Source organism: Triturus cristatus, chromosome 2_2 (assembly GCF_964204655.1).
Source record: "Triturus cristatus chromosome 2_2, aTriCri1.1, whole genome shotgun sequence".
Classification (NCBI taxonomy): domain Eukaryota; kingdom Metazoa; phylum Chordata; class Amphibia; order Caudata; family Salamandridae; genus Triturus; species Triturus cristatus.
In genome coordinates, this window is record NC_140582.1 from 359,882,360 (window position 1) to 359,907,283 (window position 24,924).

The 24,924-nt window shown below is 44.7% G+C and overlaps 1 protein-coding gene across 27 annotated transcripts in view; it reads right to left on the reverse strand.

Moving 5' to 3' along the window:
- The window catches only part of CAMK2D (calcium/calmodulin dependent protein kinase II delta), a 708,539-nt gene that overhangs the window by 32,078 nt on the left and 651,537 nt on the right, over positions 1-24,924 (reverse strand). For all 27 annotated transcript variants that reach the window (XM_085641469.1, XM_085641477.1, XM_085641470.1 and 24 more), the window contains one exon: positions 23,553-23,628. In XM_085641469.1, coding sequence (XP_085497595.1) covers positions 23,553-23,628 — 76 coding nt within the window. The remainder of the gene's footprint in view (positions 1-23,552; positions 23,629-24,924) is intronic.

Sequence of the window (24,924 nt, forward strand, 5' to 3'; positions counted from 1 at the left end):
TCAGTTCATCTTTCTTTATTATAAAGAAGTGCAAAACAATAACAAATATATAAAAATAAGAGGTGCATTTTGTACTGTCTCAATTATATATAAATAAACACCGCCCTCACCACTTCATGGTTCCTAGTCCCAACCAGGTTCCAATCACAGTAACGTCTTTGTGGAAAGCCACATGTCCAAGATGCTCCTGCTAATCTAACAAGTATTCACGTAGTCAGTGGGTATGACAAACGTCCAGTTTTTTGGTTGCAAGAATAATGTATTACATAAATTAAATGATTGAAGGTATAAAGAATAAAGGTATTTTAAAAAAATCTCAATCATCTAAAAATTACTAGCGCATCCTAACTAGCATTGGCATAGCCAATAGGTCTCGCCTTTGGGACCTTATAAGTATTTAATTATGCAGCACAATATCCTTGGCGCAACTTCAACTGTTGCATGGCTAAACACTTTTAATGTCCCAAAGGCGAGACCTATTGGCTATACCAATGCTTGTTTTAAGGGGGCCTCGAAACGGGTCTCTATCGAGCTCTGTTTTGTGCCCTGGCACAGGCAGTCCGTTTTTTTCCAGACTGCAGTGACAGCAGGCACATCGATGTGCGTGTGCTCACACTGCTCACTTCTCACTAGTGGTAGGTAAAGTTGCAGAATGACGTCATGCCAGGTGAGCATTGTAGGGCAAGGGAAATCCTTGCTTCTTACATCTCCCATGTGTCTGCTTTTTAAAACACTAGACTCAGAGCGCTGTTGCGAGTGAGGGGGGCCCTATTGAATAGAGCACACCGCAAATTGCCACTTCTCCTTTTGAAACTCAGGAGCAGCAACATTGTTGTGGTGTCACCAGGGCTTTAAGTGGAAGCTTTTTTAATATTATATAGAAGCCAAAGTTGCTGCTTATTTATTTTATGCAACTAACAACCATTGACGATGCCAAAAGTCCTGACTTGTTGTAGGTATGATGTTACTTATTGTGTCATATCTGGAAGCAATGACAGAAACAGCAAAATACAAGTCGGGCGGCACACTATGTTACGTACAGATTTTTAGCTTGTGGTTTAAGCCACGCCCTTAATTACATTGGCCACGCCCCTTTGAGAGACCCCCCCCCCCCCCCCCCCCAGTTATTTCATCCCACTTAAAGCCCTGCTCTTAGTGAATCAATCACAGCAAAGGTTCTTGATTTGTGGGGCACGAAAACCCTGGGGGTTCGTCCCCGAGGCCTACTCTGGGGTCAGTGACCATTTGGAACATTAAGTCATTTTAGCAGATTATTAATGGATGTACACAGAAAGCTACATGTAAAAATAAAAAACGTAAAGGAATTTGAAATCCGAGGCTAAACATTAAGTTGCTATCCTCCGCTTGATTCGTAGGAGCAGCACAAGTATAGCAAACAGAAGCGTGTGCTAATGATTGACAGCCTCGAATGAAGTGCTGGCATGCACGACAAAGACAACAAGCGTTAGGAACAAGAAATCCAAAACTGACATGCTAGAGCCTACCACACCGCTTCGTCTTTTTGAAATGAAACCAAATATTGAAAATCTCCAACTTTTCGATTAAAATTGAGCTTTTTGATTTTTGTATATTTTTGGTTGGTGATTTCAAATAAAATATTTTGTAATTTGTGTAAAGGTTTGGTGTATATTTGTTTCTGTATTGTTTATCCCGTTTGTAATCTGACACTTTGTGAAGCACAAAGATCCTGCTGCTTCTAATAAACAAATACCTTGTACAAATTATACGGAAAATTTCGGCTCAGCTGCTCAGCTTCTCTAGGACTCTGATATGAACAAAAAACTTCAGCCAGCCAGTCCTGGATTTCATTACAAGAACGGAGCCTACATTATGCATTATTCCTTTAATGCAGCCCAAGCAGCCACTAACATCACAATATTAAAAGGTTCCAGAATATAACAATAGCAACACATGAAAGGCATGAGCCATCAACAATCTGCCTCTTTTAAATGCGGCTCCAAGCAGATAAGTTCATTTTCCTTCATTACCATTATTCATTTTTATCTCTATTTTGAAGTTCCCTTCTGTGAGGCTTAATCCTACCCCCCCTTCCTACTGCCTCTATACCGATCTCCAATTTATGGAGATCTCCCTCACCCCCTTCCCTAGTCCCATCCTTGCGTGACTGACCAGATTAACCTGCCTTTTCATTCAGCTTATGAACTATTTCTAATGTTTGAATATATTTAAAGATTTTTAGATGTTTAATCGAACCTTAATATTTTATTTTTTGTGTAAACTATTATTCTTCAATTTCATCCTTGTTCTACTTCCTCGTGCCATAATTATCTTACCTAATGTCTTTATTTAACTCCCGTTTTTCACCTCTTTCCACCGATGCAGGCCACGCACTCCAACGCGGCTCTGCATCGCTACCTTTTATTGTTTCGGATTTCATCCGCAAGTAGTTATTTTACAAACGTCAGTATAAAAAAAAAAAAACCCTTTCCATTAAGCTAGCTACTCTACTATTCCTAATCTCATGCAGAAGGGTCTCTGATGTCAAAGCCCTGGAGATTACGTATAGATCTCATAACATGTTGGGAGTTAAATTTGGGATTGATAGAAGAACAAAGACTATGTCTGATTCAATCTTTTACCCACGTTTTGATTTATGTCCAAAACTTTGCGTTGTGGACTGCATGAGAGAGTATGATCGCAGAATGTTTGCTCTTCGCCATCAGGATGTTAACCAATTACTTATATCCTTTGTTAAACCCCACAAAGGCATAACCTCAAACTCTATTGCTAGATGGGTTAAGACTTATTAGTTGAGCTGGTATTGACTTTTGACTATTGACTTGAATTTTTCAAGCTCACTCCCTTAGATTTACTGGCCATGGCACCCCTCTCTCTGGTCTGGAGGTAAGTTGGACGACATTCTCAAAGCTGCTGACTGGTCAAATGCTAGCACCTTTGCACGTCATTATTGCAAGCCTATTGAACTGTCTGATGTTGTTTTACAAAGCTACCAACATGCATAATGTAGCCTCCGTTCTTGTAATGAAATTGTGATTCTCATATTACCATGACTAGAGAATCTGGATTTCATTAAAGACACGGAGGCTGACATTATCCCACCCATCCCACCCCTTGGTGGTCTTACAAGGATTTAATGCTGTTTTTGTTACAGTTTATTACTGTACTTTTTATGAACAGTACTTGTTCCATCTCGTTCCTTTTAGCTTGATAAGCTTGACACTATTTTTGTACATTCAAGAGATACTTACTTCTTTCTCTTTTCAGGTAACGCTCCTTAACTGCGTGTCGTCTGGCCTTTGGTTTTACCTTTGTTCTTCCTTCTCCTTCATCCTGCTCATCAGAAGATCGTTTTGATGTTTCAAGTTTCATGAACTTATTTTCCTCCACATTTAAAAGAAGCAGATTGTTGATGGCTCATGCCTTTCATGTGTTGCTATTGTTCTATTCTGGAACCTTTTAATATTGTGATGTAAGCGGCTGCTTGGACTGCATTAAAGGAATAATGCATAATGTCAGCCTCCGTGTCTTTAATGAAATCCAGATTCTCTAGTCATGGTAATATGAGAATCACAATTACATTTCACAGCAAAGCCAGGCTTTCCAACTTCCTCTTAACTCCATCCAAGGACGCTAGAGGAAAGTGCAGTGCACTCCTAAAAGATGCAGGCCTGGTTACATTATGCTGCATCACAAAGAACATTGTTTGTGGTAATATCTGCTTTCATGCAAAAAATTAGTGGATCATTCATAGAAAAGTTATGCACAGCACTTCCTAAACAAGTCAGAATAAGCAGGGGATAGAGTGATGCAAGCCGAAGAACGTTTGGACCCCTCTATGTGAGGCTGGTAGGTGTGGGGCAGAGTCAGCTACACATATCCATAGGGCATGGTGTCCAAGTGGAGCGCCAGTCACATGTACATTTCACCACTCACTGAGTAGTATATATGGATGTAGGTAGGCTGTCACGTGCAGTGGTGTTTATGAAAGAGCGGGTCAGAACTGATAAAATTACTGGCAACTATCACTACCACTTTAATATTCATTCCATGGCATTTATTTAATCAAAAATATCATGATTCAATTGGGCGATAAATAATTATTTTCATCAAACCTAAAATCTTTAAAAAAAATCTTTGGTGCAAGTGAGTGGATATTCAAAAGACAATATGGAACTAAATAAAGAGACCCTTTCTCTCCCAAAATCTTTTTTTTAAACTGTAGAGTAAGTGTGTAGATATTCAAAAGACAATATAGAACTAAATAAAACTAAATAATTAAAGACCCTTTCTCTTTTTTGTGGGTATTTCTCTATTAAGCCATTCTGCATTCTCACGACCTTCCAGAGAAACACAAGGGCTCATAAGCTTAAGCTCTCTCTCTCTCACTCCATTATATGCCTAGGCGCAGCAATATCACAAAAACGCAACTAGTCATCACGCATGACACAGATCCACAGCGGTTGGGACAGGAATTCCCCTGCATACTAAATGTGCACGTACTCTTGACCAGAGTACCCGGCTACATGTGAAACGGGTACCTTTAATATGTGCCCTTCACGTAATGCTAATCTAGCATGTGCATAAAGGCCTCCATCTGTTCCTGCTAAATTGAGATTCAAAAGCGGTTCAATGACCTGGAAGGGCACAGAAATAGTGCCTTCACAGTAGGCATTAGACATACTGTGTTTCCTGAATCTTTAGTGCGATCAGTCCTATTTCCATGTCAAAGAGAAAGAGCTGACTACTGGCCCTTCTGGTGTAAAGTTTATCTATTGAACAAGCTACTTACCTTCGGTAACACCTTATTGGGTAGAGACTATCTAGCCACAGATTATTTACCTTAGAATTATCACCAGGTGCCAGACTGGATCCGGACGTTTTTTGTGAGCAGTCCCCCTGCACACAAGTAGGTGGCATTGTTTGGCTCAGCCGTGTGTCATCAACGTTGTCCATGCCCAAAGTGACGTGTGCGTTGCCTATATAGGCATCACTCAGTACGCTGTCAGTTTCATTTTGTGACTTTTCACACCGAGACTCCGCATGCTAACGCAGTCGTTGGAGCCTTTGCTCTGGTGGAATGAGCACACAGCCTCTGGGGGTTGCTTTTAGGCCAATGCATAGTAGATTTTAATGCAGAGCACAATCCAATGAGAGATGGTCCATTCCTGCTTGGCCTCCCCTTTATTGGCTCTGATAAACCTCATACAGAGTTGCTCATCCATCTTGGAACTCTTTTGTGCAGTCCAAGTAGATCGACAACGCTCTTTTTGGGTGCAGTCGCTGGAGTAGCTCCTCTAACTTATAGAGATGCGGCGCAGCGAAATGGGTAGGCAGGGTGATGGATTGGCCTACATGAAAGGGAGTGACTACCTTCGGAAGGACGGAAGCTCTGGTGCGAAGGACCAGCTTGTCTGGGAAGATATTGAGGTATGGAGGCCTAGATGACAAAGCCTGGTGCTCACTGACCCTACGGACAGACATTATGGCTGCCAGAAAGGCTGCTTTGATTGTAAGGAGCCTGGAAGGACAGTTGTGTAGCTACTCAAAGGGAGCTCATATGAGTAAAGTGAGCACTAAATGTAGGTCTCACTGAGACATGATAAAGGGTGAAGGCAGGGACATGTGTTGGAGACCTATCAAAAAGCCTATTTACAGAGGAATTGAATACAGATGGCTGATCTGGCCACCGCAGAAAGACCGAGGTGGCAGAAAGATAGCCCTTTAAGGTGCCCAAAGCAGAGCCCTGCCAGGCAAGGGAAAATAATAAATAGGAGGACTTTGGAAAGGGGGGCAGAAAGGGAGGAGCGGGGGGGGGGGGGGGGGGACAACCTGTTTTTCTGTACACCATGCCACATACTTGCCCCAATGGAAAGCATATACTGACTTGGTGGAGGGACACCTGGTTGCCAAGGTGACATTGCAGAGTTCAGGCGGAAGGTTCAAAATGGTCAACGCTCGCCGATCAATGTCCACGCATGAAGGCAGAGTGATGATAGTTTCGGGTGGAGGACCCTCTCCTGCTGTTGCAACAGAAAATCCTCCTAAAGGGGAAGCCTGATCCAAAAACGTATGGCCATGCTCAGCATGCCGGGATACCAAACTCTCCAAGCCCAGTCGGGAGCCAAGAGGATGACTTTGGTCCAGCTGTTCCTAATCTTCTCAGAACTCTGGACAGGAGCGGTATGGGTGGAAAAGCATTTAGGAGGCCTGAGCTCCACTCAAGACGAAATGCGTCTCCGAGCAAGAGCTGCCTTGGAAACTCCAGCACACAAAACTGCTGGCATTATGGGTTCCCTGCGGTGGCGAACAGATCTAACCAAGGCTCCCCCAATGCTGAAAGAGACCTTGCACCACCTCTGGTTGGAGATGCCATTCGTGATCTTATTGGCATCTTCAGCTGAGTTTGTCCACCCTGGTGTTCAGAGAGCCCACCAGGTGTTGAACCACTAGGGATAGGCCATGCAGTTTCAGCCATGTCCAGAGGCGCAGGGCCTCTCGACAAAGAATCTATGACCCCCACCCCGCCCTGCTTGTCGCAGTACCGCATGGTGGTGGTGGTGGTCTGAACATCTGCACATCCCTTCTCTTGATGGAGGATAGAAAGGCTTTCAATGCCAGCCGGATCGCTCGGAGCTCAAATATATTGATGTGGAGTCCAGATTCCACCTGAACCAGAGGCCTCTGATCTCCACCTCTCCCAGATGGCCGCTCCATCCCAGGAGTGACACATTTTTCACTACTGTCAGATGTGGTTGGGAAAGGGAGAGAGTTCTGCCGCTGACCCAACTGAACTTTGTTAACCACCATTGCAGATGTTTTGCAGTACTCTCTGAGATTTGTACCATGTCAAAGAGATTCCCCTGATGCTTCGCCCACTGGAACTTAAGGTCCCACTGGAACTTAAGGTCCAACTGGAGAGCCTGCATATGCCATCGGGCATGTGACACAAGCAGGAGGCCATGAGGCCCAACAGCCTCAGAGTCATTCACACCGAAACCCAGGATAGAGGATGAAACATTGGTATCATAGCCTGAATATGCTGGACTCACCATTTGGGAGGATAAGCCAGAAATTGCACCATGTCCAGAACAGCTCTGATGAAAGGGAGCATATTATAGGGCATCAGGAGTGACTTTGGCACATTAATAGTGAAATACAGCAAGTGCAGGAGGTCTGCCATAGTCTGGAGGTGGAAGACTACTGCCTGGGGGTAAGCCCACCTTTAACAGCCAGTCGTCATGATAATGGAAGACTGGCACCCTTGATCTCTGCAGATGAGCTGCGCCCACCGCCATCACCTTGGGGAGCACCCGAGGGATGCTGGTAAGGTCAAAAGGAAGAATGGCAAACAAAGTGCTTGTGGCTCACCGTGAACTGCCAGTAACACCTGTGGTCAAGCAGAACGGGAACGTGTTAGTATGCATCCTGAAAGTCCAATGCTATCATCCAGTCTCCCGGGTCAAGGAAAGACAGAACTTAAGTGAGTGTGAGCATTTGAATTTCTCTTTTCAGGAAGAAATTAAGCCGGCACAGGTCTAGGATAGGACTAAGTCCTCCGTCATTCTAGGGCACCAGAAAGTAGCATGAATAACCACAACCTACTTCTGGCATCGGCACCCTCTCTATGACTCCCTTCGCCAAGAGAGCTGCCACTTCCTAGCGGAATAAAGAGATGGTTCTCCATCAGCCTATCGCAAGTGTGTGGCATGGGAGGAGGTTTAGTCATGAAGTGGAGGGAGTAGCCCCTTCTGACAGTCTGGAGAACCTAGCAGTCAGATGTTATCGACCTCAAGGGGTGCAGGTGATTGCATATTCTGTCTCCCACTGGTTGCTGATTGTCTGAGGGCAAACTAGAGGTTTGGAGGCTGCAGCTGCTGGGAGGAGAGGGGGCTGAGCTGGCCTGACTTCTGGGTGCCTGACTCACGGGGTCTGTGGATACTGCTTCCTCGGCTTCACAGATGCTGGAAAGCTTGTGTGCTGTGGTGGTTGGGTGGGTAAAGTTTCAGCTGGAAGCCCCTTCCATGGCCATGAAAGAAGTAAAAGGAGGACTGGGGTTGACGAATGACCATGGAAAGGCCCAAGGACCTGGCTGAATTTATTTATTTTAGTTTTTTTTTTTATAGAGCACAAACTTGACCCGTGAGGGTATCAGAGCGCTTTACATGGTATACAGTGGTAACGAACAAAAATTCTAAAGTGCAGAGATATACAAAATCAACAAAAAGGATGGCGAGGGGCAGGGGTGCTGAGAATGTAGGGAAAAAGGGGATACAGGTGTATGGCTACAATCATAGTTAGAGTCAGTAAAAACAAAGGTCCCACATATTCTCGGCGGGGAAGAAGCGATAGTCTTGGATTCATCTGGCACAATGTGGTGGTTGAGGGCAGGCCTTAGCCGAGGAATTTACCCATGAGGAAGGTTTTGGCCTCCTTCTTGAAACGTGCTAGAGAAGGGATTCTTCTGATGGCGGGTGGGAAAGAGTTTCAAATTCTTGGTGCTGCTCCGGTGAACGCCCCTATTGTAGGTTCTTTTTTCTGATAGAAGACAGGTTGGAGTAAGAGGTTTCTAGCGGACCGGGTGTTCCTGCTTCCTCCAGATACTACTAGTTTCTGTGCCAGATAAGCAGGGGAGTTTTTGTATAGAGCCTTGTTTGTAATGCATGCCAGTTTCAACTGAATTCTGGCCTCTAGAGGGAGCTAGTTCAAGGCTTTCATATGTGGGGAGATGTGGTCGAATTTCCTGGTGCCGGTGAGTAGTCTGGCAGCCGCGTTGAGGCAGGCTTTTAGAGGTGCTAAGGAGATCTTGGGTAATCCTGTAAGGGTGGAACATCCATATTCCAGTCTAGAGAGGACTAGTGCTTGAACTGCCATTTTTAAGTCCGAAGCATCGAAGAAAGGTTTCAGCTTCCATAGGTAGTTCAGGTGGGAACCTGTCTGCTTTAGGCATCGAGTTAATGTGGTCTCGCATGTTCAGGCTACAGTCGAGGATTATGCCCAGAGATTTGGCAGAGTCCACAATGGTCGGCGGGCAGTTTAGGGCTGCGATGGCCTTGATCCACATCTGAATCTCCGGATTGGCTTTTGAGGGGGAGATTAGGAGAAATTCAGTTTTCTTTGCGTTAAGTTTGAGTTGGTTATCGGCTAGCCATTGGACAGACAGTTTCAGGGTCTCATTCAGGGAGAGGAACTCCTCGAGCAAAGAAATATTGACGTATATTTGGGTATCGTCTGCGTACATATGGTAGGAGATGTTGGCGGTACGAAGAACTTCGGTGAGTGGCTCTAAGTAAAGATTAAAGAGGGTGGGGGACAGGGTTGAACCTTGGGGGTCTCCAACCGTGACCGGGGTGGGAGCTGATAGGTTGCCGCTGATGAGGAATCTCTGAGAACGGTTGTGGAGGAAGGACCTGAACCATTCTAGGACTACACCATCAAGACCCATCCTGAATTTGAGGCGTTCAAGAAGTTTTTCATGGTTGACCATATCGAAGGCGGAGGATAGATCTAGGAGGATTGGAAGGCAGGTTTTGCCTTGGTCTAGGGCTTGTTGGGCGTTGTCCATAGTTTCAGTGCTGTGCCCTGTTCTGAATCCGGATTGGAAGCCATCAAGTAGGTGGAAGTTGTTGATGTGCTGACTTAGTTGCTGTTGTACACACTTCTCCAGTACTTTGGCTAATAGCGGGATATTGGAGATAGGTCTGAAATTGTCGGCTGGATCCAGTGATGTTTTTGGTTTTTTTTTAAATAGGGAGGACTTGGCCGGCTTTCAAAGGGTCCAGAATCGAACCCTGCTAGAGAGAGGCGTTGATTATTGCAGTCCAGCATGGAACAATGGATTGGGAGGCAGCAGCAGGCAGTTAAAGGTAGCGGGTCATTAAAGTGGTTATTTGGGTTTAAGGTAGAGAGGAGTTTGGAGATGGAGTCTTAGTTATAGTATTCGAAGTCAGTCCAGCGGGCTTGGTTTTTAGGTGAGGCCAGAGGGAGTGGTGCGGAGAAAGGGGGCAGGTCAGGAAGGGGTTGAGAGTAGGTGGCGGTATTGAGTTCAATATCCAATGCCGTGAATTTATCAGCGAAGAAAAAGGAGAATTCCTCTGACGATATTAGAGATTTGGGGGATTCTTTCGGTGTTTTAGCCAATTCATTAGATTGGTGTTTGACCAGTTCAAAGAGCTTGCGGGGTCTATTCTTGGCGTTCTCCAATTCCGATCTGAAAAATTTTTTGGAATGGAGGATGTGCTTGTTGTAGGCATTTCTCGCCTGGTGCAGAAGTTTTAGATGCATAGCAGATGGGTGTTGTCTCCAGATTCTTTCAGATTGCCGCAGGGATCTCCTCTCCATGTTGAGGGAACCAGTGAACTAAGGGTTTCGGTCTTTGATTTGTGTTCTTTTTAGTTTTAGAGGGGCACGGTCGTCCAGAATGTTTGATGTAGACGACAAATAATGTTCATTGGGTCGCTGACCGTGGTTATGTGCCGGGGGGGGGGGGGTCAGATTTGCAGCGAACCTCCAGTTTGATAAGGTTGAGATTCTTAGTGTCTCTGGTATCCTTGAAGCACTCCTGCGCGGAGTCCATCTTGTCTCTGAAAAGATGGAAGCAATTAAAGAGCATGTCCATAAGTAAAGCTTGGACATCCCCATGAAAAGCCAGTCGTACTCAGCCAGGATTGGTGTCCGTAAGGCCACCGAAAAAGACACTGTTCTGCCTAGTGAGCCGGTTATGTCCAGCCCACAGCAGATTATGAACTTAGCTGCGCCTCTCCCGTCTGCAATAGTTTGTGAGAGTATGGCCAGGCCTCCTCCGGGACCATAAGCAGCACCTGCACAACAGAATCCCAAAGTGAATGGGAGTAGCTCCCCAAAAGAAAAGCGTGTTCATGGACCGTTGTGCCAGGCTGGAAGAAAAAAACATTTTCTTGCGTAAGGTGTCCACTCTTTTGGATCCCCTATCCGATGGGGTGGTAGGGCTTGCACCACGATTTACAAGGATGTGGAAGCTTGGACCACCAAGCTCACCAGGATTGGGTGAGTGGTGCGATGGTGGAGGTCAACTGTACTGTTTACAGGAGCCCCTGTACAGGGCTTGGACCTGCTCTAAGCAGGACGTCTAAGTGCTTCATTAAATGGGAGAAACAGTTCTAAGGGAGTAACACCAGGCTGAAGCACTGCTGTCGAGACTGCCACATAGGGCAGGCTAAGGTCTAGAACCTTGGCCGCCCTCTGCACCACCATTGCAAGTGAGGCTCCCTACTCCGTAGCCATGGTGCCAGTATCTGTGAAGATATACAGTCCACTGTTATCTACCAGATACTCACACCAGTTCATATTTGGGTTTAAAGGCTGGTATTCTTCAGGGTCCAGTGGCCCCTCCCAATCTTCCTTAAATCCTAGCCCACAGAAAAGGGTTCAGGCTCTGGCCTGAAGGGTATGGCTCCGGCTGGCACTGGATTCGGACGATGCTCCTCCAGCTCTGTGTTGGGGTTGGGGATAAGAATGGAAAAGAATAGGGCCGCCGCTGGTTCAGAGCAATCTGTGGATCCAAAGGGCCCAAATGGAGCCAGGGGCAAAACTGACTATGGGTGACTTGGATAGACAGGGCGAAATTGAAGACCTCTTCGATTTCTTACTCTTCTTTTTGTGGGACTTACAGGAGTGGGCCGACTTGGACTGTGATGAAGATCGATGGCTCCATGTCGATGGCTCCAAGACCAATCCTGGGATCTTCCTCTTGACCAGGATCGAGATTGTTGCGGCATCGCATATCAAGCAGCAAGCATCACTGTCGAGCTGCAACCTGCTGTGAGCCAGGGAGACTGATGCTACCTCTGCCCATTTCAAGGAGAAGAAACAAGTCACCACCAAAGCAGAAAGTCATGATAGGGGCCCAGCCTTCATCTTCCGTACATGAGCACGCATCTGCTTCTAGCCAAGAAGGACGCCTGTGCGGAAGACAAGTGGTGCTGTGCAGGCCTGTCACACAGACTTCATCCAACAGTCCCTGTTCCAAAGCAAGGGTGCTGTCCTTGTTCCAAAGCAAGGGTGCTGTGCAGTCCCTGCAGAAGTGCAGCCACCAATGCAAGGAAGGCTACAATATTCATATGCACTGCACCACTAAAACTGCAAAGCCAACAAGTAGATAACACAAGGGCTTAACCTGAACCAGAACGAGAACGTGCAGGCGAGTCAGCCGTCTAGACTTAAACCTTTTTTACCATTTAAAAGCAAGGGGTAAAAAGACAGACTGAGTTGGGCATTTGATTAGTGGAGTATTTGAAGTAACCTGCATCTGTGACTAATCAATGCCTATGCCCACAGTATACTGGGGATGGTAGTCATTACATAACTCCAACCGAAGGAAGAGAAAATACCACAAGAGGGTATAGCACCTTACTGAAGATAGTAACTGAGATTACAGGCCTGTAAATGCATTCCTATTGTATGAAATTGGATTAATATTTAGGCTGGGTGACTACGCACCTCAAGCAATAATGGCAGCCATTAAGCTTGGGCTCTGAGGGTCAGGGTGTGGGTCTGTAGCGTGCAATGTTAATGCTAGTGTCTGCTCATCTAATACAAAAACACCTTTGGCTCCCCTGCTCATCTAATACAAAAACAACTCTGCTACTCCTCGTTGGAGAGTTGTAGCCCACACCAGGTACCTTGCAGTCCTGGAGTGAAAAGGAAACCCTATGAGAAAGCATATCACCCTCGGGTGAGTGAGAGTTTTTGTCCTTAAAGGAGTGCTTTCAATGTGATCCCCGACATTGTTTTCCTCCCCTTCACATGACCAGATGTACTTTGTGTGTATTCTCATTGACCAGGGAGCAGTATGTCGTTGGTTTGGTTTCTGTTCTAGACCCTCTGTGTATTCAATGCTAGTGTTATCCCATATCAAACACTTAAATCCTGTTTGAGGCAGGCATTGTATCCACAATGAACTCCGAGACCAAGATCTGGTGAGACACAAGCAGGGTGCTCCAGCAACCAGACAGTGGATACACAAGATTGTCTTGGCATGCTTTTCTCTTCCTTTCAAGTGTGTGCCAAGTGTTACAAATGGCTCAGTAGACCTGCCAAGCAGGATTGACACAATAGTGTCAAACAGAATGCCCACAGTACCCACCGTGCATATTCTGTGGAGTTCAGAGGAGTCATTTCTGCCCATTCATTCCCGCCTATTTTATTTTCTCCTTGGAGACATTTCACAACTATTCAAAAGCCTGAAAGTCGAGAGAGACTTATGTTAATAAGACCTCTGATAGTTCAGGCACATTAAGGGTACCTTTCTTAAAGTTACTTTAATATTAATGAATAATCCAACTGTAACATTGAATTGGATTTGAAATTATTAAAAAGAATGGTTTAATAATTTCGCTCAGTTTGTCCTATTCCCGAGAGTTTTCCTTTTTTAATCTGTACTCTGGTTTTCTACATAGGACTTTCAAACAACAAGAGAGGGGTCCCCCCTTAATCAAAGGGACAGGGCACCAAATTGACAGCTAGTCAAAGTTAAACAATTTCCCTTTGTATGTGTTAAAAGAAGCCAGATTGCAAATCTTACACCATTCATCCCAAATTCAACCAATATCACCAAGAAATACTAATTGCATAATCCAATGTATAGTTTTATTCTTTATAAAAAAACGGTTAAAAAGGTCATATATAAAATACCTTCAATATAACAATAAATATGTGCAAAGCAAGTTATTATATATGCAAATTCAAAAAACCACACTAGAATTATTCTAAAATCAAATACATCATTACAAAATACACCTGTGAAGATGCATATTATTACAATGGGAGAATATCGGACATTCATTTTTTGTTTTAGGACGCAATACGAAAGGTGACCGGTTGAGGACTGGAGGCAGACCATCTCGCAGTACCTTTTGGGACCTTGAAAAAGTCGAACTATGTAACTGCAAGTGGGAGGAGTGAGTGCTGGAGATAGTTTAATCCCTAACAAATCACAAAAAAGAACAGGACTATACCCAAGCCTTATATTGAGATCTCTATGTTGATGGGAATTTCAAAGAAACTCGTGGGTGGCATCTGAATACGAGGAGCCAGCCCAAAATGAACGACTTTTGAATAGACACCATACCTTGATTGCTGATTTCAAGTTGTGGGAGACGTCAAGTCTTTCCTGAAGAAGGTGGTTGGATCACTCAAACCCACCTTAACGCTTCAATGCCGATTTATTAAAACACTAAATTGACTCAGCCTTGGTTAAACAAGAGACTTTTTAACAATAGTGGTTTGACCAATGGATTTTCGCTCAATTAGTGTGTTGAAATGACAAAATGTACGGGCCTAGCAAAGAAGAATTTTTCATCACCTACTAAGCCCCCACAATGAAGGAACTGAGGGGGAGCACTAAACTGCAGATAACCTCCAAGGTGACCGGATGGCTTGGGCCGACCTGGTGACCGGGGTGGCCCGGGCCGACCTGGTGACCGGGGTGGCCCGGGCCGACCTGGTGACCGGGGTGGCCCGGGCCGACCTGGTGACCGGGGTGGCCCGGGCCGACCTGGTGACCGGGGTGGCCCGGGCCGACCTGGTGACCGGGGTGGCCCGGGCCGACCTGGGGGCCCGGGCCGACCTGGGGGCCCGGGCCGACCTGGGGGCCCGGGCCGACCTGGTGACCAGATGGCCCAAGCCGACCGGTGAGCTCAGGCCCATGGCAGCTGACAACCAGAGCTGCTATGCACAACGAGGCCATCACTCAGGAGGACCTTTCTAAAGTCACCCACTGACTTGCCTCCCAGAAACTCTGTTGGAGCGTGGTCTGGCCATGTGATCATCCTGCTGCCCAGCAAGGGAATGTGCCTCCAAATTCACACCCAGTGGTGCTCAGTGGGAGGGGGGATGCCCCTCTGCTGGAGGCAGCCTCCTACTGGCCCGCACCCTATCCCTCCTACTAGCTGGCAGCAGAGAAATGCCCACGAAAGAAGACAAAAGCTTGACTTAAAGGATGAGTTTTAATAAATCACAGTGAGGTAGTTGCTTTGCTGCTCATGAAACCCTGACTCAGAATCAAGCGGTCTACAAATGATTTCACACCGTTTGCCCCCCTTTCTGTCTGCACTGCGTTTCCCAAGTGAGCAGCTCTGAGCTCTAGTCCACAGACTTGTGGTCCAAGGCTACCCGGGGCTCCAGGGAAGTATTGATAAAGTTTAGGTGAATTTTGACTTGAGGTGTTAAGTCAATATACAGATGGTAAATTTGCCCCATTGGCTAATTAGTCAATTACATACACCAATTGGCAACTTATGGTTCCTCTCAAACTGAGCAGGATTACTACTGCAACACTGCACCAGTAGTGTAAAACTAACCTGTTTCACAATGATGTAAACCCAGCTCATATTCCCTATTAGTGGGTGAACAATCCAGCTCCTGGTGAATTCTGCTTCAACATTATAGGAAGAGCCAAAATCTAAAGACAAAAAAGTGACGTTACTATGAATACTTGCCTGCCCCAAACCATTTATCCCTGTGGTAACTTTTCCAACACTACCTGCTAGAAATCCAAAATGTCAGAAGGATTGTGAGGCCCAATTTTCACAAACTCAATTCAGACTGAAAATCAAGTGCAAGAGAGTTTTGCCCTCTGCTCTGCGGGAGGCTTCTGTCATTCCCAAGCTTGCCTTAGGACACATGCATTATTGTTTGACAGGTGCGAAAACCAGGTTAAACTCCCACCCTGCCACTGTACCCTAGAGTGGGTCACATCCAGTGGATGCTGGGTCAGTCACCCCACTGTGTAAGTGAAAAAATAAAACAGTGATATTTCACCAGCTACCCGAGGGCCTCGCACATATCCTATGCATATCATGTCTCTTCCCAGTGCCAGACTTGTGCAAGCTCACTAGGGTGTTCTTTCACCACTGATCTGTCAAGTCTGTTGCCTTTTCTGTGGTTTTGTTAGATGGTAAATAGGGAACAGTGGCAATCTCATTTATCGATTCATGCACATCACTAATTAGATGACACGGCATTTGGCTACATTAAGAAAGTTACAATTACTCCTGCCTTTTACCTAGCTTCATTTAATTACTTCACTTTGAAATTCAGAGTGCTGGGCAGAAATCACAGATTTTAACACCTGCCAGGGGCCTTCATGATGCTTTGTTTTAACTAAACCGTGGGATTCCCCTGGTCCACACCAGTTTTAAATCAGCTGCTGGGTGCCGATCGAAGCAGAACGCTAGACTCGGGGCACAGGAAAATGCAACCACCACAGCTGGGGCAAGCCACTGGCAGGGTCTGTCTTGCATTGGAGGCCTCCCAGCCTAGATGAGAAGGAGCTTGGGTTCCCTTCTTTGATCCGGCTCCTTTTCATCCAGGCTGCCCTGCTGCCTGGATAGCCTCTTTGTGGTCGCGCAAGCCCAGGCAGTCCGGCACTGAGCAAAGAAGGACTCAGTGGAGTAGGGCCTTTAGGGGGGACTGTTATTTGGTTTTCCCATGGGTCATGCTGGGTGAGCATGGATGTGTCTCAAGAGTAATTTCTCTTGCATTAGCACTGTATAATTAGCCGACGGAGGCAGTGGAGAAAAATGCACTGAGTGAGTGATTAAAAAGGAACAAGCTGTTTTCCTGGAGCAGAGAGCATGATTAACTCAGAAAACAGAAGAAGGCCCAGTCAACAGGGAGTAAGTGGGTAGCAAGTTTTGCCCATTCCATCATTTGCATACAGGCATCTGGAAAGCTGAAACAGGACATTTCTGCAGGAATACCTCCTTTATGGGAAGGGAGAAATCAGGGCCCTATCTTTACAGGATGACCAAGCCATTAACTCTAAGGGTGGTTAACTGGCCTGCCATCTGGCATAATGCCAGACACCTTCTTTCCTGTGAAGTCCTTTTCCAGTCTGGTAAGTCTGTCTGGGAAGGACAGATAATCAAGACCCTGGGCATGGAGAAAGGGATCTAATCATAAGTTGCTGACAGGCAATAAGATCACAGACGTCTTGAGCAGCTGCAGTTCTGACTATGTCATATCACCAATGTAACCACTCTTCAGTGTTGCACTGAAAATAAATTGCACGAAAAACACATCAGCAAATGGTTTGGAGGCACCAACCACTGCGGACCATACTTGAAAGTGGGGAGTCAAACTATAAAAAAACAGTGAAATATACCGCCAGCATTTTTTTAAGCGGCTGATCTACATCACAAGCAGGAAGCCAGTAAATGTGGCATAATACGGTATTCTGTTCCGTAACTGGAAAAACCTCAAATCACCATAGCTGGTGGGTGAAAGAAGAGTTGGAAATGTGACCAGTGTTCTGAATGCATTCAGGTATTGAAATCCTTTATCCATCCCCGGGAGATTGCCCAGGGTGGTTGGAGAATGGGGATGCTGGTGTAAAATATCGACCCTGTCTAATAGCATATCCTTGGCTCATGCAACACAGCCCAAAAATGTCGGAACACTTAAGTTAACATTAACTCAGAGTAAGCCTATTTTTATTTTCATGGAGTTTTAAAACTTCAATTGAGAACTCATCAGATTTTGAATGTGTGCTCTCAAAAAAAATAAAAGCCAAGAGCGCAATGAAGCCCTAGGCGGGGGGGGGGGGTGGGTATACTCCCCACCATATCCCAACCAATCTAGTCCCCATAGTCTATCTTTGAAAAGCTTCATGGAGACTGAAATGATGATGGGGGGCAGTACTTACTAGGACAATAAGATTTTGGTGTGAGTTAGTCCCCCTCACTAGAGAAAACTCTGAAGGCGTGCTATTTGTGGCACTTAATAAATTCCAAACCCAGGGGTGCTGGACCTTATTGTGTGCAATTAATACCAAATATGCCCCTAGGGCACTTGTGATCAGGGCCTAAGTGCTGTATTTCCCTTTTACGTTCTCCCCTTTTACTTCCCCACGCTCAGCTCTCCCCTTCAGTCTCTTTATAGCCTCTTTCCGGCTCTCTGTTAAGCATCTGCTATTTTACTGTGTTTTTATAGCCTGCATGTCCCTATCTAGCTAACTCTTCAATCTCTCTGGTGTCTCTTATTTCTCTCCATTCTCTCTTCTATGCTCACATCCAGCTACTCTGCTCACCTATCTTTTGATAGCCTCGATTTCACTCTTTTTTCCTTGTTCCCACTCAGCTGTCTCTTGCTCACTTAACTCTTTATAGTTACCGTCCTCTCTGTACTCTTCATGGTGTGGTCTCTCCTCATCATTACTCTTTCCCTAGAGATTAATTTCCTCTTTTTCTCTCTCTTCTGACTCTCCCTCATGTGTGAAGTGACAGTCACGTCGGCGGCTTGTCCCTGGCATTTCCTGTATTGCAAAACAAAAGCCACTAAACTTTGCAATTGAGTTTCTTTCAGAAAAACTGCTAAGCGCATCTCATGCAACGGACTTGTGACAGGCAGATGCAGTTGCTGCTCGTTATTTTGCCAGACTAAAGTGGCATCGCATGGGTGCTGGAGGGTCCACTCCAGTGAGTCAGGAGCCATGCGCCACGGGGGCTGCGAGGCCCTGCATTAAGCTCCTGTGAAATCCTAACATATAGGGAAGCCCTTTCCATGAGGCAACACTCTTCTTTACTTAGATGGGCTGCTCATGCTTCTACAAAAGGATACATACCCCCTTGCAGACACTAAGGGGCAATGCTTTATCATAGCATTGCTCCTTCACAAGGTACCGAATCGTGCTAGGCAGGCACATCCATAGCTCTTATTATGAAAAAGTATTTGTTTGGCTGACAGAAGGGTAGGATAAGTAAACAAATAATGCACAAAATAGGACAAAAAAATGCAGTTTTTTTAAGCTTGGATGAGGTCTTACACTGCATAAAAACTAGAAGAGGCTGAGGAGAAAGGTGGGATTAGAACACTTCCCTCATCTCTATTAAATGGTCCTTACTCTAGAGGAAAGCCAACTTATGATTCAAAAGGGGTATTTGATGGTGAGCTATTAATCAATATTGATTTGCTTAGATGGGTCCTTCAAGAAATCTGGTGATTTGCCTGAAGGTTGAGTACTTCGATTTCACAGGCTCTTTAAGAAAACTTAATTATAAGGTGTGATGGGCATGGTGTTTAGTTCCTGGGGCAATATGTGAGGTCTTTAAATGGTTCTGTATTTTGAAAGAAAATCTTTAATTCACCCAGCATGTTTCCTCAATGCCCTGAGAAACAGTCAGGCCTAATAACGTCCCTGTTAAGGTTTCAACCACAGAGCAGAAAGCAAGACCTGGCTGTTACTGCTACAAACAGAAGTCTTGAAAATGAATGCTACCCCAGGCCACAGATCTTAGTTTCTTTGATACACATGAAATATGTGTCAAAAAGTTTCTCAGTTTGAATTTATTTTCCCCAACTGGTTTAGCTCGAATCTTGAACCATGCACCAACAAAAGCTTGTCACAGGCCCTTGAGTGTAGCTGCAAGTTCTTATTTTTATAATCTTGGGTTTGCAAACATCATGTAACCAATTTATCAGGTCTACGCTCACTGGCTCTAAACCTATGTAGACCAAGTGAGAACAGACCTGATCCATTTGTTGTGTAACTTGAGACAGTGTAAGGAAGCCTTTGCTTCTTCCTTGTTTCTACAGGTTTCTAAAATCAAAAACCTACAATGCGGCCTCTGAAATGGCTTGTGTAAGCGCACGTTGGCACTAGTTTCTTGTCTTATCACTTTACATGCCTAGAGTGGGCCTGCAGGCAGAAACCAGCAAGTGGGCCCCTGAAGCTCCATGGGGCCCATGGCACACCAGAGGGTGCTGGTAGTGCACCAAAAATCTGCAGCATGGCCTCCTTAAAGACAGGTCTTCTGCTGGGTCAATGATGACCTGGGAAACTAGGGGTGCGTCTGGACCAGAAGGAACAGATTCAGTGGTTGAAGACCTCTATTGTGTGTGACTTAAATTGTGATGCCCTCGCACCTCCTCTGTTAAATCAGCCTGGTGAGGTGGAGTCCCCTTGCGCTTGGATTTGGACCTATTGGAGAACTCAGAACATGGACACTGTCCACAACTTATATCAATAAAGCTGCAAGTTCTTTTTGTAATTAAAGCAATGTAAAACTACGCCTCCTGATCTCAAATCACCAGAAGGATTGCACAATTTAAAGGCATGGCCCACACCCAGACACAAAAGTAACACCTTATGTGGCTCTGTGACCAGAATGTGCTTCCTGTAGTCATGGCATACTTGAAACGTATTAATGATCAGGAAATTACTTCCTACCACGCTAGGTTGAAATTGTTTAAGTTGTCAGTAAACTGTTAAAGTTTGGAGCGGAACTCCAGATCCACATGGGAAGGGATGGAAGAAAGGAACTCAAGTCAATGCACAGGGGTAGTGCTTAATCACAGCATCTCTCGGTCCCTTCCGGGGCAGTATGGAGTCAGCATTGACCTGCGTAGTACTATCTAGCAGCATGTGGGAGCACTGGTGCATGAAGTTTCTAGATCCAGTCTGGCACATGGCGAGTATAAAAAGGTGCGGAATCTGCGGCTAGAAATATCAATCCAAAGCTTAGTGCAGTGAGGGTTGGCTTCAGAGGAGGGTTGGACATTGGGCCTATGCCATGTGGTCAACCCCTGCTGCACATGGTTTGAGGTCATGTGCAGCTGTGGTTACTGACCACAAAGGATTGGGGGCAGGGAACTCACATGTGTCGTATTTTATTAAAGGACAAATATCCACTGAAAACAAAATAACTAAGATTTAAGTTCAGCCAAGTTTGGGTTTGTTATAACATCTTGACTAAGTCAAAACATACAACCTCAGAAATTCACCTGTAAAACACACAGTTAAAGTGCAGTTATGGCACTTTAAACTGAAATCTGTAATTCATGGTTAGGACCACAATCTGCAACTCACAGAACAGCCATAGAGTTCTAGTTAGGTGAGCACATGAATAAATATATATCGCCAGTAGATAGTTATAGTTACAACCTAGTTTCCATAGGAAATCTCAAAATTCTATTTTGAATAACTTTGGCGCCGGTTGACGAATCCTCGCGAAATTTTCAAAACAAATGGGGCGCTCCGTTCAGCTCCTACCCTGAAAGTCTCGGGTTGATTCGTCAAGCGGGGGCCGAGAAAAAGGGGGGGTCCCAAAACACGTTTTCCCCATGCATTTTTCCATAGGACCTTTAGTCGCAGCTACAGCCCGAACGGCTGAACAGAATTACGTGAAATTTGGCAGAGAGGTAGCCATAAGATCAAGGAAGTGCCTTTTGCAGGTCTGGTGTAAATCTGTTCAGTATTTCCTGAGAAAATAGCATTTAAAAGCATATCAATATCTATACGCGTGCACCGTGGGCGCACTGTGCGCGCACCCTGCCGTGCGCGAGCGCAATTCTGATTGGTTGTTAGATGTCGGTAAACATTCGAATCGGTCGAAACCAGGAAGTGTCGGCCGCCATTTTGTCTCTCGCAGTCTGAGGGGGTGAAAAAAAAAGGTGGAGAACGTGAAAAGGGGGCAGAGTGGACAGTTCCTGACCCCCTAGCCTTGGTCAGGGGGTCACAGAAGGACCCCCAAGGGAGAAAAAAAACAATTTTTTTTTTTTTTTTAAATCGCGAGGTGCGCGCACCGTGCGCCCACAGCACGCACTGCGAACCGTGGGTGCTCGGTGCGCGAAGCGCACCGTGCGCCCACATCGTGCGCACGGTGAAAAACCTGAAAAAAATAAATAATTAATAAATACATAACTTAGCATTTAAAAAACCGTACAAATTCACTGAAAAAAACCATAGGTTTCACACATGTTATAGTTACGAATTAGCATTTAAAAAACCTTGCAAATTCACTTAAAAAACCATAGGTTTCACACATGTTATAGTTAGCTGGACATTTCACTCGTAAAAAACCAATGAAATTCCCCCGTTATAGTTAGTGCAGGCAACTATAACTCACGCGACCGCAATCCTCTGCTAATGACGTCAGATATTACATCACTGATGACATATGTGTCTTTATGAAAAATAAATATTTGTAATATATGTATAGCTAAAGATTAATGGAAGAAGACATGGGTAAATAAGTGTCTAAATACAGTGATGTAATATCTGACGTCATCAGCAGAGGATTGCGGTCGCGTGAGTTATAGTTGCCTGCACTAACTATAACGGGGGAATTTACAGCTAACTATAACATGTGTGAAACCTATGGTTTTTTAAGTGAATATATATATATACATATATACATACATATACATACATACACACACATATATATGAATACATACATACTCCCAAAGAAGTCATCAAAATTGTGCAACTCTATTAAATCTAGATCAGGGGGCCAAAGTCCCTACTCTCACCGTTTACGCACCCTTTCTTCTCTACTTTCCTAAGAGATCCACCCATTTAATTTAGGATATGTAATTGATTATGAAACACTTAGCATTGCAGACTAAACTTAAAAAAGAATCACAAATATTAAGGTTTTCATATAGGGCACATATAGGGCACAGCACTAATCATACCATAAGCAGTTTACTCAAACCCACAATTCCTTATTCAAACCGCACACTAAATGCCTGCTCATCACAGCTTGTGAACTCCCATTCTCTATGATAGGAGACCACACCCCACACACTCCTTAAACACATCATGGTCTCTATACACTCCGTGCAAATCATTCTGTTAGCACCCCATGTCCATCTCACTCTCCATGCTTTTTATCACTCCCTACATTTTCACCACACCACCCACATTCTCAGGACAACTGCCACACACTTGTTACAATATCATACACACAGTTCTTCAGGCTCATCATGCACCACGCACCACAGACATGGGGACAAACTGATGCATGAATACATTTACCCAAAACCCTCACACTCATCACAGTCCATGCACTCCAATACATGTTTCTAATACCCAAGCTGTTGATTGCACATAACAAACGTGCACTCATACCCTCATCCATGCTCTTCAAAACCCCACTTCGAAGAAAACCCAGAGCCACATTATACCCCAAGCTCAATCACAAGCACATCCATTCATGCCTCACTCCATCATCACACCCCGCTATGCACAGGCTGAAATTTGCAATAAAACAACTTTTCCAGTTACAGAGATGTCAGCTGTAATAACCGTCAAAGTATAGTGAGTGGGACAGGCAAGTGCATGAAGCAAGAAAACACCACCAATTATGAAGAATCTCGCAGGAAAAACAAAGATGTCTATTAGTGTTCTGAGAATCGGACACAACCAGTAAGTGCACACACAGGTTGATGAGGAGATTGAGACCTCATCAGCCACAGAAGCTCCTCACAGCTTGTGGCAACCGAGCACCAGCCTCTCAAATATCCTAGAGTTCGAAGGGGACATTGGAGGGAAGCACTATGTAAGGCAGTTTTCCACAACCAACAGAATTTAGAACAGAAAAGGCGGCAAAAGTGAAAAATGATCAATTATTTTTTAATAACTATAATGAAACCATCAATATTTACTGATGTGCAGTTTACTTTGTACACAAGCCGTTTGAAATTTACCAAATGTTTTGAAAAACCTTTATCAAGTTTTATTCAATTCAAACATTTATCTGAACTCAAAACTGACTTAAGGAGCTACTCACGTGTAAGCCTCAAAGTCGCCGTTGTTGATCGCTTCAATCAGTTGTTCTGTGACTTTAATAATCTCCTGCTTACGAGCTATAAATAAAAGTACGATATATAACCAGTTACATCACATGAGAACGGCCGGTCTATTCAATACCATTGGTTATTATACAATTACAACAATTAGTTCTGTTCCAAAAGTCTACATGGACTTGAAAGTGGACAACTTTTCTTCTTCAAACGAAACAGGCTATTTCAAAATGCTTTTAACTAAGACCAAACGTGAAATCATTTACTTGTTTTTGTGTTTTTTTATTTTTTAACATAGGCTGCCCTCCATTTTGTGAACTGTCTTCAACCACAGAAGCGGCAGATGGAGAAAAGTGCTTCCTGCAGTTACATTGCAGCATTTGTATAGGGTACATTTTGCAGTTTGTGGAACGTATTAAAAAACAATCTCTAATATTGCAGCTTTGGTGCTGCAATAAATCAATAGGACTGCACTTCCTGTTTAAAATGCTTAAGTTAGTTAACAAAATGGAGACTAACCAACATATAAAAATACTTTAAAACAAAGTTAAAAATGAGGTCGATGGAAAGTTTTTGAATTATTAATCTGGAAGAAGGTAACACGTTATAAGTAAGGCAATCTATACCGGATTTATTTTTATGCAGAATATATATATATTTTAAAAAGTAATGGCAGTTTACTTCATATGCACCCTCTGAACCTGTTCTCTAGCAAGAAACCATAAAAGGGGAATCTTTCCGTGAATAATGCGTTCTATCCTAAACCACCCTGTGAGTTTGTAGCACTTCTTGCTAACCTGTCCATCTATAAATGACCAGTCATGCTTGGCCTTGGCTGATGGGGTCACGTGACACTGATTCACCCCTCTTTAAATCCTTCTGTGCTGTGTGAACAAGGGGAGGCCCGCAGGAGACCCTTGAAATGATGTAAGAAGATGGTTGGTGAAACCGTGAACATGCACTTAATTGATTACTAAAATGCTAATGTACACTCTCATCCAACCTCTCTCAGAAACCGGGACATTTATTTAAACTAAAAGTGTCGGGACACGGTCTGGGCAAATCCAGGATGTCAAAGTCACTCGGTGTCTAGTTATTAGGAAGAGATAATGCGGTTGGAACAGTCTGTAGAGGAACTCATGCTCAGTTAATTGAACAACGCCATTTTAAATGTCCAACATTTGAATTGGCAATTCGGCCAGCAGAGAACAGCCTCAAGGACCCTAAGGGAAGGGGCAGGCTCCAGCGAGAAGACTTAAGGCCGCTGAGGGGAAGGGCAGGCTACAGCGAGAAGACTGAGGGGCTGCGAGGAGAAAGGTGGGCTGCGATGAGAGAGTGTTACTTCTACATGACATAGAT